Raw genomic sequence first — 18378 nt, forward strand, 5'->3', positions numbered from 1 at the left:
AAAAAATTGGATTTTTTGACAAAAATTTTAGTTTGTTGGTTTTTCCTATCACACAAAAATTGACTAAGATATTATGATTGATTAAAGAGCACGCGGTAGCGCAACCACAGCCTGTCTCAAGCCCTTTGACCCTTCACCGTTTCAAAATAAAAGGTTTTTCACTACATATTATAATGAAAAAAGTTGTAGCTCTTTTAATTACCTTCAAAATGGATTTTATAAGTTGTGATAGCTTCAAAATTGAAGTAGGTAGTTATGGCCCAAAAACTAATCGTATTTTTTCTACTTAGTAAACTAAACATTTTTAAATGTATAATCATACATATTCAAAGTTTTAATTTAGGGGTAGTTTTAAGGGTTAAAGACCTTGAGCATATGATTTTCCAGCATAGCTTTTTCGAGAACGTGGAACGATATTTAAATCCTTTTTAGTTTATCAAAAGAAATTTTTTATACAACTTTTAATCGAGGGGTTGATTTTAAGGGTTGAAAGGGGTTAAAAATTAAATAATTAAGATAGAGAACGTATAATATCATTTACTCTATATTTAAATCTTTTTGTCATACTAAATTAATTTTTTGGAAATTTTTTCGATTTAGGGGTTGTTTGCAAGGGTTGTACGGTTTTCAAGGGGATGAAAATGAGTTTAGCATGAGGTTGTTGTGTTAGAAGACACTTCACAATGTCACTCTTTATTATTAAACAGGTTTTCTGACGATAAAATAGCTCAATGTCAATTTTTCCATTAAGGGGCTGTTTTCACCCCTTAAAAATAAAAAGCGGAGTTCGGATCAATATTACTTTTGAAGTTAAGGGTATGATAAGCCCAATTCCAAAATCTCATGTAAATCGGTTCATAGTAAAAAAATTCGGAGGTAAAAACCTATTTTACGCTTCAATGGCTGCATTATTAGCACCATAGCATAACACATGCTATGGTTTTTCTGAAAAGTATTCTCAAGTTAAAGTTAATCTCATGTAATCGAATGAACTATCCTCCAATAAGAATATCCAACGAATGCACCTCACACATTATAACAATTTAGAAAAAGGCAATGTTAATAAAGAAGTGATTACAAATTTTTGAACAAAAAAGACTGTATTTATAAAAAAATAGGTGATTCTTTGAATCACCTATATAACTTTGATTCACCATAACTTTGAATCTAATGTCTTACCTCTTGCAGTAAATCCAATATTTTCTCCATGTTCAGCGTTTCCACTACCTGCGCCAAATCCTGAAGATTTTGCTTTACTTATTTTAATATTCACATGTTTAGCATTTGCCAAAGATGAGGGTAAAAAACCTTGTGCGAAGCCTAAGTCTGGTAAATCTATGGTTTGAGGTGCTCCCAGATTACCTAACTTAGCTCTAACTATTCGATGTTGGGCAATAGTTGATGATATTAACAGGACCAAGAAAAGCAGTGTGCCCTTCATTGTCCTTGAACATAAAATAAAGTATAAATTTAAAAATATTATTCTAAACTTAATGTACAAGAAATTTATTTAATTTTATTTTAGTCTAGTCGCAATTAGGTCGCCGCGATTTGATGGTGGTATTATAGGTTTTTTGGGTCGCTGAGTCCAATGGAAGTGGTCTGGAAGCCCAAATGTGGTGCGTTTAATTGTTATTAACAAATTATGGTTAAAACAGGTGTTTTTCAGGAATTATTAGAAGCACTGTAAATAAATTGATAGTGTTAAGGTCCTCTCTGGTGTATTTTTGGTCGCTTAATTTTTGTTGAAAAATGAACATATTCACTCACAAATACCTCGAAAAGTATTGACTTAGTGAAAAAACTGTATAGAACAAAAGTTGCTTAGAATTAATCAGTTTATCCACATCCGGATTTATTTTAAAGGTTTCTTTTTTCACCCCCTAAAAGCGGTGAAACTCACCCCCAGGTTAAAAACACACATCGGCACAATATCACTTGTTTTGTTTGATATGTTAGCTACGTGTATGCCAAATTTCATGTTAATACAAGTGGTTTTTTTAAATTTAGAGCAAAAACCGTTAGGGAACGTACTATAAACCGTTATTTTTGCAGTAATTCATTAATAACAAAGTCGGAACGTGGTTTAAGCTATCACGACTAGCGCCAATCGATTTAGCGTATAAAAATACTATGAAAAAGACTACAAACTTGCTGTAGATAGCGCATTTCGAGCTTTTCGGCGAATAAACTATTATTTTGTTATTAACAAAATAAGAACATATTTTGAGTAATCGTTACCAGTCGCATTCGATTCAGCGACCAAAAATACACCAGAGAAGACCTTAACACTATCAATTTATTTACAGGGCTTCTAATAATTCCTGAAAAACACCTAATTCTACCATAATTTGTTAATAACAATTAAACGCATCACATTTGGGCCTCCAGACCACTTCCATTAGATTCAGCGACCCAAAAAACCTATAATACCACTATCAAATCGCGGCGAACTAAAAGTGTCCACGGGACCCCCTATGTTGCGACTAAACTAAGGTATGTGCAGGTAATAACGCCAGCTTGGTAATATCGCCAACACGTGATTTCTCAGAAAGTACGTTTGCTAAATAATAAATGGCAATATGGATATGTTCCTCATAGTATTCTAAATCACGTGATCATGTTTGCGATGACCTTAGATTCGCCAGCGGTGTTTATGACAGTTGAGTATCAGTGTTCGGTGTAGAAGGAGTACCGTTTATAATTTTACATCTTTTGTGTTTATTAGATTGGAGCGGCGTTATTGATGAGTAATATTATTTGATTTCAGTGATTTGTACTTTGTTTCCTAAGGAATAAAAAGAAGCATTCAGAATTTTTGAATAGTTTTGCTTATCTTCGCAAACCAAATTACAAATAATTTATGTGCATGTCGGTAATATCGCCAAGTCCAATAGATGGTAATAACGCCTTGGCGTTACCAACCATTCTTGGAGTTTTGGTTGCCTTGGCAACTTTCTCCAGATACGTCGAAGGTTGGAAAAATTAAAAAGCGCTCTGCCGTAGAGTCATCGACAAGCAACAGTGATTCTGATGATATAGAGTTAAGTGAGATGGAACCATCAGATGAAGAAAAACATGACACTTCATTTTCAGATATGCTAACCACTCCAGATTATGGTACAAAAATATTATTGTTCCTAAATACTTACTTATTGTTATTTTTCAGCAAATATATCATTTTGAAGTATATTGTTCAATTGTTAGACCGTATTACATTCGAAATAATAGGTTGGCGATATTGCCAACAAGGGTTGGAAAGATCGCCAAAGATGACTTTTTTTTTAAATTGTCCAGAGAATGTGTAAAAATACCCAAATTATTTTTTTAGTGGATTCTACGTAATTTCAAGTAGTTCATTGAACAGCTCAAGTTGTGACATCGTTTTTAATATGACCCACTATCCAACAAAAAAAATTCTAAACCTTAGCTTGGCGATATTACCTTCAGATACCTTATTTGGCGTAATCAAAGAATAAACAAAACTAGGAAATATTATATAAAGAATTCGTCTTCTCCGCTTCAAAGATTGGCAATCATAAAACGATTTTTCCTTTTGAGATGGCGGCCCTAAATAATTCGTTATTATTACATCCTCACCATTCCCTCAGGTTATTCAGCAATGAATTAAGTCTCCTTCCTATGGATCTTTTTCGCTAGATTTTGCCTTGCATCATGACCTGAAGTATTAGATATTTATCTACTCTCGTCACACATCCTATATATCTCAGTTTTCTTTTCTTAAGGTAGACTTCCGCACCATGCGACCGAGACAGGAGACCGCGACAGGCGACAGATAGGTCGCGATTAGACGATAGTTGGTCGCTGGTCTCGGTCGCGGGCTGCAGAACTACCCTGATATAATTGCATTGAGAGCAGTCGTGGGGAGACCTCGCCTATCTGTCGCCTGTCGCGGTCTCCTGTCTCGGTCGCTTGGTGCGGAAGTCTACCTTTAGTTGTTTGACGTACTTGTCTTTTCTTGCGCATAGGTCTCATAAGTACTATAAAGGATAGTTCGTTAAGGTATCTTTCTACCTGTCATCACGTCGACGTATTTATTTATTAAAGAAGGTATATTTTTATTTCTAGTTTGACATGACCATGACAGATATTAAATTTTAAATAATGTTTTCTGCAGAAGTCACGAAAACTAGACTTCCTGTACGATTTATTAAATCGAAAGTTATATTTTACACAACCGAAAGCAAAAAATTTTGAGTATCTATTAGTTGTGTATTAGTTGAGTACATGACTTTCCCCAACGGCCGGAAACCAGAGTGGGGGACAAGGGTAGTTATAAGGGGTCAAAATCGCGGTTTTTATTATTTTTTTTGTGCAGCTCATGATCAAGATAGTGCACCAAAATTTGGGAATAAGTAGGTCATGACGTAACTAAGTAAAATCTCTAGGGCGGAACGCTGCGTGGCCGACAAAGGGGTGGGGGTAGGGGTGAATATAAAAAATATAAAGGGTTTTTTGCGGCGTTCGTGATTGAGATAGTGCACCAAAATTTGGGAATAAGTAGACTATGACATAACTAAGTAAAATCCCCAGAGCCGGAAACCAGAGTGGGAGACGAGGGTAGTTATAAGGGGTCAAAGTCGCGGTTTTATTATTAATTTTGTGACGCTCATGATCGAGATAGTGCACCAAAATTTGAGACTGAGTAGGTCATGACGTAACTAAGTGAAATCTCCAGGGGTAGAACGCTGCGTGGCCGACAAAGGGGTGGGGGTAGGGGTAAATATAAAAAATATAAGGGGTTTTTTGCGACGTTCGTGATTGAGATAGTACACCAAAATTTGGGAGTAAGTAGATCATGACTTATCTATGCAAAATCTCCAGGGACGGAAACCAGAGTTGCGGATGAGGGTAGTTTTAAGGGGTCAAAGTCGCAGTTTGTATTATTTTTTTTTGTGACGCAGCACAACATTTGTCCCCCACGCAGCGTTCCGCCCCTGAAGATTTTACTTAGTAAAATTAAATTTTTATGTCATGATCTACTTATTCCCATATTTGGTGCACTATTTCGATCACGAACGGCAAAAACCCCTTATATTTTTATACTCACACCTGCCTGCCACTCCTTTGTACCCCAAACAGCTTTCCGTCCCTATAGATTTTACTTAGTTACGTCATGACCTACTTACTCCAAAATGTTGGTGCACTATCTCCATTATGAGCGTGAAAAAAAATAATAAAAACCGCGACTTTTACCCCTTATAACTACCATCGTCCCCCACTCTGTTTTCCGCCTCCGGGGATTTTACTTAGTTATGTCATGGTCTACTTATTCCCAAATTTTGGTTTAATATCTCAATCACGAACGTCGCAAAAATCCCCTTACATTTTTTGTATTCACCCCTGCCCCACCCCTTTGTCACCCACGCAGCGTCCCACCCCTGGAGATTTTACTTAGTTATGTCATGACCTACTTATTCCCAAATTTTGGTGCACTATCTCGATCATGACCGTTACAAAAAAAATAATAAAAACCGCGACTTTGACCCCTTATAACTACCCTCGTCCCCGACTGTGGTTTCCGCCTCTGGGGATTTTACTTAGTTATGTCATGGTTTACTTATTCCCAAATTCTGGTGCACTACCTCAATCAAGAACGTCGCAAAAAACCCTTTATATTTTTTATATTCACCCCTACCCCCACCCCTTTGTCTGCCATGCAGCGTTCCGCCCCTAGAGATTTTACTTAATTACGTCATGACCTACTTATTTCCAAATTTTCGTGCACTATCTCGATCATGAGCGTCACAAAAAAAATAATAAAAACCGGAAATTTGACCCCTTATAACTACCCTCGTCCGCCACTCTGGTTTCCAGCCGTTGGGGAAAGTCATGTACACAACTAATTCAACATATCCCCGTATAGTTTTTCCATATTAAATTGAAGAGTCTCAGATGCAGAATCCACCAATTTAATAAAAACTAAAATGGTACATAGTAATTTAAACCTGAGACTTTTCGCGTTGAAAGTTCTTACTGGTACATCCTTAATCTGCGACTTTTTCAATTAATAAGACAGCAGACGACGAATATAGAAAACGAAAGGGAAACGATCACATTCCGCCTTCATCCGTCTAGGAAAAGGACAGCAGAGGAACTTTCAGTACTCAAACCGAGTAAAGGAAATAAAATAATAAATGATAGTTTTGCTTGTTTTCGATTCAGACGGTTGCACACCAGCTAGACAGGCTGTTTCTACCATTCCAGGCGTCTTCAGTAGCTTTTATTAGCGTGAACACCTCTGAATCGAAAAATAGCTCCACTATCATTTTAAAGGGAATCTGAAAAATAATTCAAACTTCCCATTAGACGCGATACAGCGACATCTCATAACAAATTGAAGAGTCTCAGATGCAGAATCCAAAAATTTAATAAAAATTAAATGGTACATAGTAATTTAAACCTGAGACTTTTCGCGTTGAAAGTTCTTACTGGTACATCCTTAATCTGCGACTTTTTCAATTAATAAGACAGCAGACGACGAATATAGAAAACGAAAGGGAAACGATCACATTCCGCCTTCATCAGTCTAGGAAAAGGATGAAGGCGGAATGTGATCGTTTCCCTTTCGTTTTCTATATTCGTCGTCTGCTGTCTTATTAATTGAAAAAGTCGCAGATGTACCAGTAAGAACTTTCAACGCGAAAAGTCTCAGGTTTAAATTACTATGTACCATTTTAGTTTTTATTAAATTGGTGGATTCTGCATCTGAGACTCTTCAATTTGTTATGAGATGTCGCTGTATCGCGTCTAATGGGAAGTTTGAATTATTTTTCAGATTCCCTTTAAAATGATAGTGGAGCTATTTTTCGATTCAGAGGTGTGCACGCTAATAAAAGCTACTGAAGAAGCCTGAAATGGTAGAAACAGCCTGTCTAGCTGGTGTGCAACCCTCTGAATCGAAAACAAGCAAAACTATCATTTATTTTTTTTTTTTTCATATTACTTATCACGCACAAAATCCGCTCCCAGCTCTTAGACTAATATTTCATTTGCATTATTTTGATTTTATCGACGACATTATTTAAGTTAAAACCGGGGTTTTATTTTAAAAGCCTTAAAATATTTTGTAAACTAGTTGTTTACCAGTTGACACGAACTCAAGAAAGATAAATAAAAACACGCAATAGATAAAAATATACGTAATGAAAAAAATATCTAATATTTACAGATGGCAATCAATATTGTAAATCCCCATACAAGTAGATCTATTTAACAAAAACACTTAATGTGAAGTAGGTATATTTTGTTAAAATATTATCTAAAAAAATTAACAAGTGCCTAGGATTTTTTCCGTACTAATAAACTTTAAAAACAAACATGGATAAAAAACGATAAATTTGACGGAATGTATTGCGATGAAATATCTTATTACCTAATTAGCCCAGTAAATGAACGGGAAATACGGCGATAGCGTGTAATTTTCATTAGCAACGCCGAATTACATGAACATTTGGATTTAGGTTCTACTTACCCTCCACTTCAAAGATGAATTTGTGCCGTTGGTTGCTTTTACTTGGGGGTGGCAGTCACCCCTTATCGGGGGGTGAAAAGACAACGTTCAAGATAAGCCCGGAAATATATAAATTGACTGATTACAAGCATCTTTCGTTCTACAGGGTGATTGATTAGTAGGGTAAAGCTCAATAGCTCCGCTACAGTAATAGATAGCAATAAAAGTTAATAACAAAAATTTTAGCCACCTTTGTGCTTCACATTACAAAATTAGTTAGAATGTTACAGGGTGTTCGATAAAATAGTGGCAGACCAAACTTATGTTTTTTTTTAAATGGAACACTCTATATTTTATTTTAAATTCAAAATCCTGTTAACTTCTCCATCACAAAAATATAAAGGTTTGTTATGTTATACAGGGTATTTACAAAGTTATAACCAATTTTATATGAAAATCGTAACAAGTTCAACTCCCTGTATAAATAAAAATAAGCAAGACAACAATGGTTTATTAATGCCATATTTTTTAATGTATTGTCAAAATTTTCAAGAATAGTCGATATTGCTAATTTTCTTTATATCAAATACAGGGTGAGTCAAAACGCAAGTACATTATTTTCTCAGTAATTTTAAATGGAACACACTGTATTTTATATCACTATTGAAAAGTATCATTACCGTACTTTAATTTTTAGATAACATTCCCTATGTCTAAATTTATTACTTTTCGAGACATTTTCATTTTTCAATGGACCGCGTGGCCACCCAAATCACCAGAATTTAATAAACTGGACTAATGTTTTTGGGGTTACTTTAATAATGAAGTTTATAAAATACCTCCAACAACAAGGGATGAGATGAAAAATAGAATACAAAGTGTATTTCGATGTGTTAATTTACAAATGCTCCGTAGAGTAAGTAGCTCATTCAATGATCGTTTTTGGGCGTACATAAATGTGTTAGGAGATAATTTTGAACACCTTATGTAATTAAATATTAAAAATATTTTATTAAATTAGCTTCTAATTTTTTCAACATGTTTTTTTGCAAAATGTATTGCTGATAAATTATGTTTTGTTCTTTATTTGTTACATTGTTACATTTACATAAAAAGGAGTATTTAATTGTCTTCACAAAATATTGTATTTTGTGCTTGTGTGTTTTTTTGGAAAATTTATTACTAATTTTCTTTGTTTATTTGTTGCATTTACATAAAAAGATAGTTTTTAATTGTTTCAAAAATATTGCATGTAGTGGTTGTGTTTTTGTTTGTAAAATGTATTACTAATAAATTATTTTTATTTCTTTATTTGCTACAGTGTTACATTGACTACCGGATTGATAAATCTTCAATTGTCAATGCAGTCATGGCTTACTTAACATTTTGATAAATTTTAACACCTAAAATAATTTGCTCTGAAAAATGAAAATATCTCGAAAACTATTAAATTTGGGCATAGGGAATGTTATATAAAAATTAAAGTACGTTAATGTTACTTTTCAATAATGATATAAAATACAGGGTGTTCCATTTAACATTACTGAGAAAAAAATGTACTTGCGTTTTGACTCACCTTGTATTTGATATAAAGAAAATAAGCAATATCAATAATTCTTAAAAATTTTGACAATAAATTTAAAATATGGCATTAATAAACCATTGCTGTTGTACTTATTTTTATTTATACAGGGAGTTGAACTTGTTACGATTTTCATACAATATTGGTTATAACTTTGTAAATACCCTGTATAACATTACAAACCTTTATATTTTTGTGATGGAGAAGTTAACAGGATTTCGAATATAAAATAAAATATAGCTATCTTATATATATAAAATAAAAACTTTTATTGCTATTTATTACTATAGCGGAGCTATTGAGCTTTACCCTACTAATCAATTACCCTGTATATTTTTTACGTAAGTCAATTCTTTTTGGTTTTCAGACGGTTTATCGCAAATAACTCAAAAAGTAAATAATTTATCGAAAAAAATATTTTTAGTAAAAATGTAGTTTAGAAAAAAAAAAGAGTTGTGTATTCGTGAAGTCTATAGATCTAGCAAAAGCAAATTTGTAGCTCATGGAAAATACGTTTTTATTCGTCCAATTTCAAATCGAACATTTCATCGTGAAGTAACCAAAAATTGAAGCACTTTTCGGGAATAACTCATTTAAACTTTTTTTAAAGTGTTTAAAAAAGATTTATTCTAATTGTTTATAAAAGTATCTAGCATTAAAAATAAGCGAGTTATGCTCAAAATAAAGTTGGGCCCTTTTTTTGGTAAAAAAAAATCATGAAAATCTCCCCGTGTATAGCATCCCAAATGCAATTAATCGTTATCGCTTTGCAAACAATTTACTCTACTTATCTATTTTTTATATGATCTGTCAGTTTCACCGGTTTAAAGTGCTACTTTTTGAAAAGGTTATAGTTGAAAGGGCTTGAACAAGTCACAAAGCACGAGTGTATGGAAACTTTTAACAGCCATATCTTAACCAATTTTTGACTTACAGAAAAACAAAATAAAACTAGCCTATTTATAACAGCAAAACCTACATTTTTTTACTCTTTGAGATTTTTACTCTTTTTTTTTCACTAATACTTTTTAAGTTATTATGAAAAATTCAGAAAAGTTTTTTTACTATAAAACCACATTATTTTAAAAATAAGAATTTTACCGGTAAAACTTACAGATCGTATAAATACCGGGTATCCACTTATATTTTCCCCCATTTTAACTATCTATAACTTCTAAACGGCTCAAGATAGAAATATGCGGTTTTCGCTGAAATACATTATTTTAGTAAAAGTTTTGTCCGAATGGATTGAATTTTTTATATCGCTTTCAAGTACGAAAACAAAAATGGCGGATTTTTGAAAAAAAAACGTTGTTGACTTTTTTTTGAATGGAACACCCAGTATTTTTTTTGGAAATTGAAAAAAAGATCATTTACCTATCCAGCGATATAAAGTTTTTTAAAATCGGTTGTCAAATCACTGAGTAATTAATTTTTAAAATGAAAGGTGCAACATGGATATCACATACCTAAATAACACAAATAAGCAAATTGATATTATGTTATGTGATTTCCACATTGCATCTCTCATTTTAAAAATTAATTGCTCAGTCATTTGACAACCGATTTTAAATTTTTTTGTATCGCTGGATAGGTAAATGACAGTTTTTTCAAGTATTTAGGTAAATGACCATTTTTTATACCGCTTTTAAATAAAAAATGGCGGATTTTTGAAAAAAAAACGTTGTTGACTTTTTTATTAAAACACCCAGTATATTTTTTGTAACTTGAAAAAATGGTCATTTGCCTATCCAGAGATATAAAATTTTTTAAAATCGGTTGTCAAATGAGTGAGCAATTAATTTTTAAAATGAGAGATGCAATGTGGAAATCACATAACATAATATCAATTTGCTTATTTATGTTATTTAGGTATGTGATATCCACGTTGCACCTCTCATTTTAAAAATTAATTACTCAGTGATTTGACAACCGACATTGAAAAACTTTACATCGATGGATAGATGAATGACCTTTCTTTCAATTTACAAAAAAATATACTGGGTTTTCCGTTTAAAAAAAAAGTCAACAACGTTTTTTTCCAAAAATCCGCCATTTTGTTTTCGTATTTGAAAGCGATATGAAAAATTCAATCCATTCAGACAAAACTTTTACTAAAATAAAACATTTCAGCGAAAACCGCATATTTCTATCTTGAGCCGTTTAGAAGTTATAGGCAGTTAAAATGGGGAAAAATATAAGTGGACACCCGGTAATACACATACATTTAAAGTAAATGGTAAGGCGGTAACGATTAATTTTATTTAGGGTGCTAAATAGAGGGAGATTTTCACGATTGTTTCTACCAAGAAAAGGGTCAACTTTTTTTCAGCGTTACTCGTTGATTTTTGATGCTAAAAACTTTTGTAAAAAAATAAAAATAAAGCTTTTTTAAGCACTTTAAAAAATGTTAAAAAGTTTTTCCCGAAAATTGCTTAATTTTTCGGTGATTTCACATTGAAATATTCGATTTGGAGTTCGACGAATAAGAACGTATTTTTCATGAGCTACATCTTTGCTTTTACTAAGTTAATAGACTTTACTGATACACCACTTTTTTCGTTTTTTTTTATAAGCTACACTTTTGCTAAGAATATTTTTTGCGATAAAATATTTACTTTTCGAGTTATTTGCGATAAACTATCTGAAAACGTAGTTTTTTTGTCTAAAAATAAACATTTTCAATCGCAAATAACTCGAAAATATCGACTTACGTAAAAAACTCTATACAACGAAAGTAGCTTATAATCAGTCAATTTATCCACTTCCGGGCTTATCTTGAACGTATATTTTCCACCCCCCAAAAAGGGGTGACTGTCACCCCCCAAGTAAAAGCAACCAACGGCACAAATTCAACTTTGAAGTGAAGGGTAAGTAGAACCTAAATCCAAATGTTCCTGGAATTCGGAGTTGCCCCTGAAAATTAGAGTCTAAAACGATCATTTACTGGGCTAAATTGGCTTTTCAGAGTTTTTCACTATTTAATTAACAGAGCAGACCGTTTTTAAAATCATCTCTGTGTCTATGTCTATAACAGGCTTCTATTCTAAGCCATAAAACTCAAAAGAAAAGTTCTATGAGATTAAAAATAGGTATAAATTAAAAGACAAAGATGTTACAGGTAACTTCCAATATACAGGACATAGGGTCCATCTACCGCTAATCTGAAGAACTCTATAGAACTGCATTTAAACCAGTCTCTTAAATTTTTCAACCACCCTCTTTATTCCTATACGTACTCCTTGCTCCTCTTATTTTTATTGTATTTATTATTTCGTATTATTTGCCCATTTTTCGCAATACTTCCGTGTTCGTATTTGTCTGTGTCTATGCTATTCTAAGCATTCTTCTTGATTTTATTACTAGTCTAATGCATTTTTGATGGATGTAATACCCGCTTTACACCAACAATAAATTGAACAAGAAATTGACCAATTCATTCAAGGCCAAATTTGACGTGTTCAAAAAACAACAATTTTGTTCGTTATTAACTTCACGTCAATAAATTCGTGAATTTCTTGGAAGTCAAAGTTTCTTTGACTTCAATAAATTGAAGGAACTTTGAATAAATGTTGTAAACGTGTCAATATTTTCAGTAGTACCAATACAATGACACAGCATAATAAATCTAGTTAAATCTAATTAGAATTATTATGCTGTCACAGTGTTCTATTTCGTCAATTTCTTCACGTGAAGTTGATAACGAACAAACTTAGATGTCAAAGTGTGCTTTAACAAGTCAAATTTGGCCTTGAATAAATTGGTCAATTTCTTGTTCAATTTATTGTTAGTGTAAAGCAGATATTAAAGCTATGCATTATTTGATATAACTTGTGTCTATGAATTGAGCGTAGGCCTGTTTGAAATTTATGAATATGTTGTGGACGTCAATATCGTATTCCCACGATTTGATTAGAATTTGTTTCATTCATATTATAATCCCAATTTTCCAGTCGCTAGGATCTTTTCATTCTAAATGTTGTTTCTGAATCATCGTCGGTATTTCTATATTTTCATAGTCTCATTCAATTTACTGCAGGTCTGTAATATACCTACTCTTCATTTTCTTGCGTCCCTAAAAGAGTTGGAAAATAGATTTTAGAGACTGATTTTCTTTCTTTAGCATCGCTGGTTATCTGCCATTCTTGATTTCTGTATAGATTAAATTAGAACATAAATATAGGATGTGTGCGCTGTCTCAACAGTTTATGATAATGTGATATATTCGAAGCATTTTTTTTTAATCATTAGGATGAGACAGTTTTTTTAATAAAATTTCTCAGCGACTCTAAATACGCTGGTTTGTCAAATTGTTTATTAATACATTGCACTTGCATTACTTTGATTTTATGGCTTTTAACTTAAAAACATTTAAAATATTTATTATAGTCCACTTATCTGCCTACCCGTTTGTGCTAACTCATGAAACATGAGAAAAAACTTAATGAAAAAATAATTATCTGATATTTACAGATAGTAATCAACATTGTGAATCCCCATACAAAAAAGTCTATTTAACAATACAACTGAAGTACCTAACAATAACACTTAATGTCAATTGTATTTACCTTGTTTAAATATTATCTAAACAAATTAACAGGTGTGTAGGATTATTTTTTTAACAGTTTAATAGTATCTCTGGTATGTATTGACAATAAATGGAGATGGCTCAATTAAATATACTTAAAATAAAGAAATAGAACATTTTATAAACATGTGAACATATTGCAAAATGCAAAGATTCTAACCAAAAGTTACTTGGCAATTGAAAACTGAAAATGACAAGTACATTCTTCTTATTCTTATGCATAGAACGTTACATTAATATCCTACAAGCTCCAGTGGCGTAGCGTAGTGGGGCCGGTAGGGGCGGCCCGCCCCGAGCGGCACTTTTTAGGGGGCGGCTAAATTTAACAATAAATAATAAAAATATTTTGTAAACATTTGAAACATTTTATATTTTTATCGCAACTACAAATTCGGACCGATTGAAGGGAGCACGGAATTTTTCATTACTTTTATAATTTGTAATTTGAATGATATTTTGTAGCGACTGGCAACAACGTCTATATACTGCCTTGTGGGAAACGTCTATACGATCCTGTACTTCGTGAACATCTTGTAAGGTCTAAAATATGTGGCAAAATTTCAATCACTTACATGTCACCACAAATACAAAACGAATTTATTGCCATTTTGGGAAAAAATGTTCGCCAACATATCATCGGACAAATAAAAAAGGCTAAGTATTATTCAATTATATTCGACAGCACTCCAGATCTTTCTCATAAAGATCAAACAAGTCAATTATTAAGATACGTAGTAACTGAAAATCAGGAAGTAAAAGTAATGGAATCTTCTATAGATTTCATTGAAACTAAAGACACAACTGCTGAAGGAATTTCAAAGATGATTTTGAACAAGATTCAAGCTGATGGTCTAGATAAAAGCAACTGTAGAGAGCAAGCATATTATGATAATACTACTGTTATGGCTAACTTAACACGACTACCACTGAACTGTTCCGCGCTGCGGTAAACAAAGTCAAGATAGCCATGATGATCGCCAACATCCGGAACGGATAGGCACTTTAAGAAGAAGATGGCTGGAAAGGATTCAGGAGTTCAGCAAAGAATTCAACAAATAAATCCTAAAGCAGAATTCGTACCTTGCTCAAATCAATCGTTAAACCAAGTTTGTTTACACACTGCCTCAGTTGAGGTGGATTCAGTAACTTTTTTCGGCACTTTAAAACGTTGCTATTCTTTTTTTTCCTCATCGATACATCGTTGGGAAGTTCTGATAGCAGCTAGAGGCAAAAGCAAAAAGGGTTTAAGACACGCGGTGGAGTGCAAGAAGCGATGCCGTAAATGTGACATGGCATCATTACAAAGACATTGTCGTCACTTTGGAAAAACTGAGGTGAAAGCAGGTGAAAAACTGAGGCAGGTAAAAGCGTAAATATTAGGACATATACAGGTGCTTTACTAGTTTCGATGCAGTCATTTTCCTTTCTTTGTTTTTTGGGCCTGTACCAACCGGTGCTACATGAAGTGAATGATGCACAAAATATTTACAAACAAGAGGACTTGACATAAGATTGTGCGCTCAGAAAGTAAATGCTGCGCAGATGATATTGACAAAGAAAAGAAAGGAATGGGCAAATGGCGCCGTAGGTTATGCAAAAAATATGTGTGAAGAACTTGGAATTTCCATAAAACCTCGGAGGCGCATAACAAGAAAGCATATTTTTAATGACGGAACTAGACATGCTAACATGTCTTGTGAAAATGAGTTGAGACGAAAACTATTTTCTTCCTTAGATAGAGTTATTGTAGAAATTCGTGAGTGTGTTCAACAGCTACAGAAGTTAACGGATAAGTTTGTTTATCTAAATTGACGAGCATGATTTCAAGCTGGAAAGACTTTGACTGCGGACTTTCGTTGCTGTTATACTATATTGATTAACGCAGACTCAATTAAATTATTTAAATTTATTGTTAAATCCAAGCTGGAAGATACTCTGCCCAATATTTTAATAATGTTCCGAATATTTTTCACAGTTGCTTTAAGCAATGCCAGCTGTGAGAGAAGTGTTTGAAAATTGAAATTGATTAAAAATTATTTAAGATCGACAATGAGTACTCTAAGACTAACTAATTTGGCTATTTTGTCTATTGAGCAAGAGGTTTGTGATGCGATAGACATTGACGGTGCAATAAAATACTTTGCTCTTAAAAAAGTAGAAGTATAAATTTTTAATTGAAGACGGAAGTTTTGTTCTTAATTCTAACAAATAGTCATATTACTTTGCAATAAAAATAAAAATATAACATTAAAGTATCGTTCTAGTTCTAATTAAAAATTGATTTTATTTAATCTTGTCGATCGTCAAGGTGTACCTACCTAATCTTAAGTGATACCTACCTAAATAATATCAATGTATCTAATTGGTTAAAGTAAAATAATTTTGTATTAATAAACGTGATTGTAAAACTTAGATCCACTTTTTTATGTAAAATCTAACCTGTATGATGCAAAATAATGATAACTGTTGTTACGGTTTTTAATGCAACCTTCACAATTCATTTAAATACGTCATCTAGATATTGGAAGACGTATTGGAAATACGTAAAAAAATTGGAAATTAAATGTATTTAAATGTATTGTGAAGGTTACATTAAAATCCGTAACATGTTTTTGCTGAAAAGTTCTCTATAATTAATGTATGTACTGTATAGTATACATTAAATTAAAATACCTAAACAAGAGGGCGGAAAAATTGTCTTCCGCCCCGGGCAGCTGACACTCATGCTACGCCACTGACAAGCTCTAATAAATAAACGTGGCCAAAAAGCGATTCATTTGACAGAATTTGTTGTGCTGAAATTATTTATTAATTTATTGGTTTTGACATCCTTTCACGACTTAATGAGGACATAGCAGGTCCTTTTTAAAATCCTTTTGTTGTCTATATGTCCGACTCACTGCCATAACTCTGGAAAAAATAGTTTTAAGGACTATGGAAAATAAAAATAAGTCAAAGGAGACCAAACTTAAAAAATAATTTCAAGTACATTGGACACGGACATGTTAGAAATATTTTACCATTATGCCCTAGGTAACATCTGAGCTGTAGTGTGACTTCCACCATGTAATCAAGTCACACTACAGCTCAGATGTTACCTAGGGCATAATGGTAAAATACTTCTAACATCCATGTTTTAATTGGCATCTTTAACCTATGTTTCCTTAACGGACCACGTATATAGGGCTTTGATCCACATATTTTTGTAAAATTAAATCTTGGTGGTTAGCATGTAAACTTCACGTAAGCACTGATGATTGCTGGTAAACCAGTAGAAAACTAGTTCTGTGATTGTGATGTTGGGATTGTTTTGATGTGTTGTTTTGTTGTTGTTGTTTTGTTGTTGATGTTGATTGTTGTTTTGTTGTGATGTTTTTAGGGATTTTAAATATACCTTTTAGAAAGGGTTTACTGTTTTTTGTATTACATGGTATACAGCCAACTACAGGAAACCTTTTTCCTTGTGGATTTTTTATTAATTATCGGTGCTACGTGCAGGACAGCGGATAGTTTGTCCTGATTGGGCATGCAATGACCTTTGATAATGATTGATACATTTTAATTTTTATTACATTTCGATATAAATAAATAAATTTGTTTATCGCAAAATAAAAATACATACTCTATCTTTTGAAATAACCCTTTTTTAGCAAAAACTTTCTTTGTTCATATATTTTAACTTAAAGAATAAAAGTTTATTATTTTTAAACATAGGCAATTGTTTAAATAATGTTTTACAAATATGAGCCAGAGCCTTATAAACAATTTATAAACAATTAAATTGTTTATAACAATTTTTTGACCACTCGGATCGAAATCCACCCTCGAAATTCGCAATCAGCAGCCAAAAATCCATAAGAAACCGTTGAGTTTGTCCATCAGAATTGAAAAGGACACGGTGACCCCTCTGGCGTATAGAATATGTTCTGCGCGTAGCACCAACAATTAATGTTTATTTAAACAATTTCCTGACGCCGTGGTAATTAATCGATTTTAATTTTGCAAATTGCAAATGAAAGGTACAGTACACTTCTATAAGCAAACAAAAATCAACTTGCTATCTACTTTATTTTCAGTCCTGCAACATTTAAAAAAAATGAATTTTTTTTGCGAAAGCTGGATTGCAAAATTTATTTTGCAAAATCTATTAAACCGATCTTAATAAAATTTACAATGTTGTTTTACTGTATCATAAAGTTTTTTTGAGTAAAATATGAAGGTCCTAAGTGTAGCATAAATGGTTGAAAAACGTAAAATGCGAATACTTGTTTTTGTATGGTTTTTTCGCAATTATTGCTATTTTGCAACAAGTGTGACTATTTTTAAAATTCTTAACCAATTCTGTATTATAGAAAATTTAATTACGCAACTTTTATATTAGTACAACTTTTCTCAGAAATGAATACTTTTAAAGTTATAATCAGAAAACCAATAAAAAAATCGAATTTTTCCTTCATATTTTGACATTTTGATTATTTAAACAATGTTCCGGACCATTTTGAGTGGGAGGATAACTCAAATATTATTATTTGATTCATTTTCAAGCAATTTCTGCAAAAAAAATTGAGTCACCTCTCAACGTCCATCTCAAAACAGATGCGCCCTGGACTATGTAGAAAACAGAAAGGCTCATAACTTACTGTAAGTAAATAATATGGAAAAAGCACCTCATATTATTAGGATTATATCAAAACTCATTAAATCGTACACCTACATAAATAGAACTCGGGGCAA

The 18378-nt window shown here is 32.6% G+C and overlaps 1 protein-coding gene across 3 annotated transcripts in view; it reads right to left on the reverse strand.

The window, feature by feature from the left end:
* The window catches only part of LOC114326559 (uncharacterized), a 72579-nt gene that overhangs the window by 34395 nt on the left and 19806 nt on the right, over nt 1-18378 (reverse strand). For 2 of the 3 annotated variants that reach the window (XM_028274952.2, XM_050657225.1), the window contains exon 2: nt 1180-1445. In XM_028274952.2, the coding sequence (XP_028130753.1) occupies nt 1180-1441 (262 nt within the window). In that variant the 5' untranslated portion in view covers nt 1442-1445. Of the gene's footprint in view, nt 1-1179; nt 1446-2433; nt 2498-18378 lie in introns of those variants that run through there. The other variant, XM_050657226.1, reaches the window with a different exon arrangement.

Source organism: Diabrotica virgifera, chromosome 7 (genome assembly GCF_917563875.1).
Source record: "Diabrotica virgifera virgifera chromosome 7, PGI_DIABVI_V3a".
Taxonomy (NCBI): domain Eukaryota; kingdom Metazoa; phylum Arthropoda; class Insecta; order Coleoptera; family Chrysomelidae; genus Diabrotica; species Diabrotica virgifera.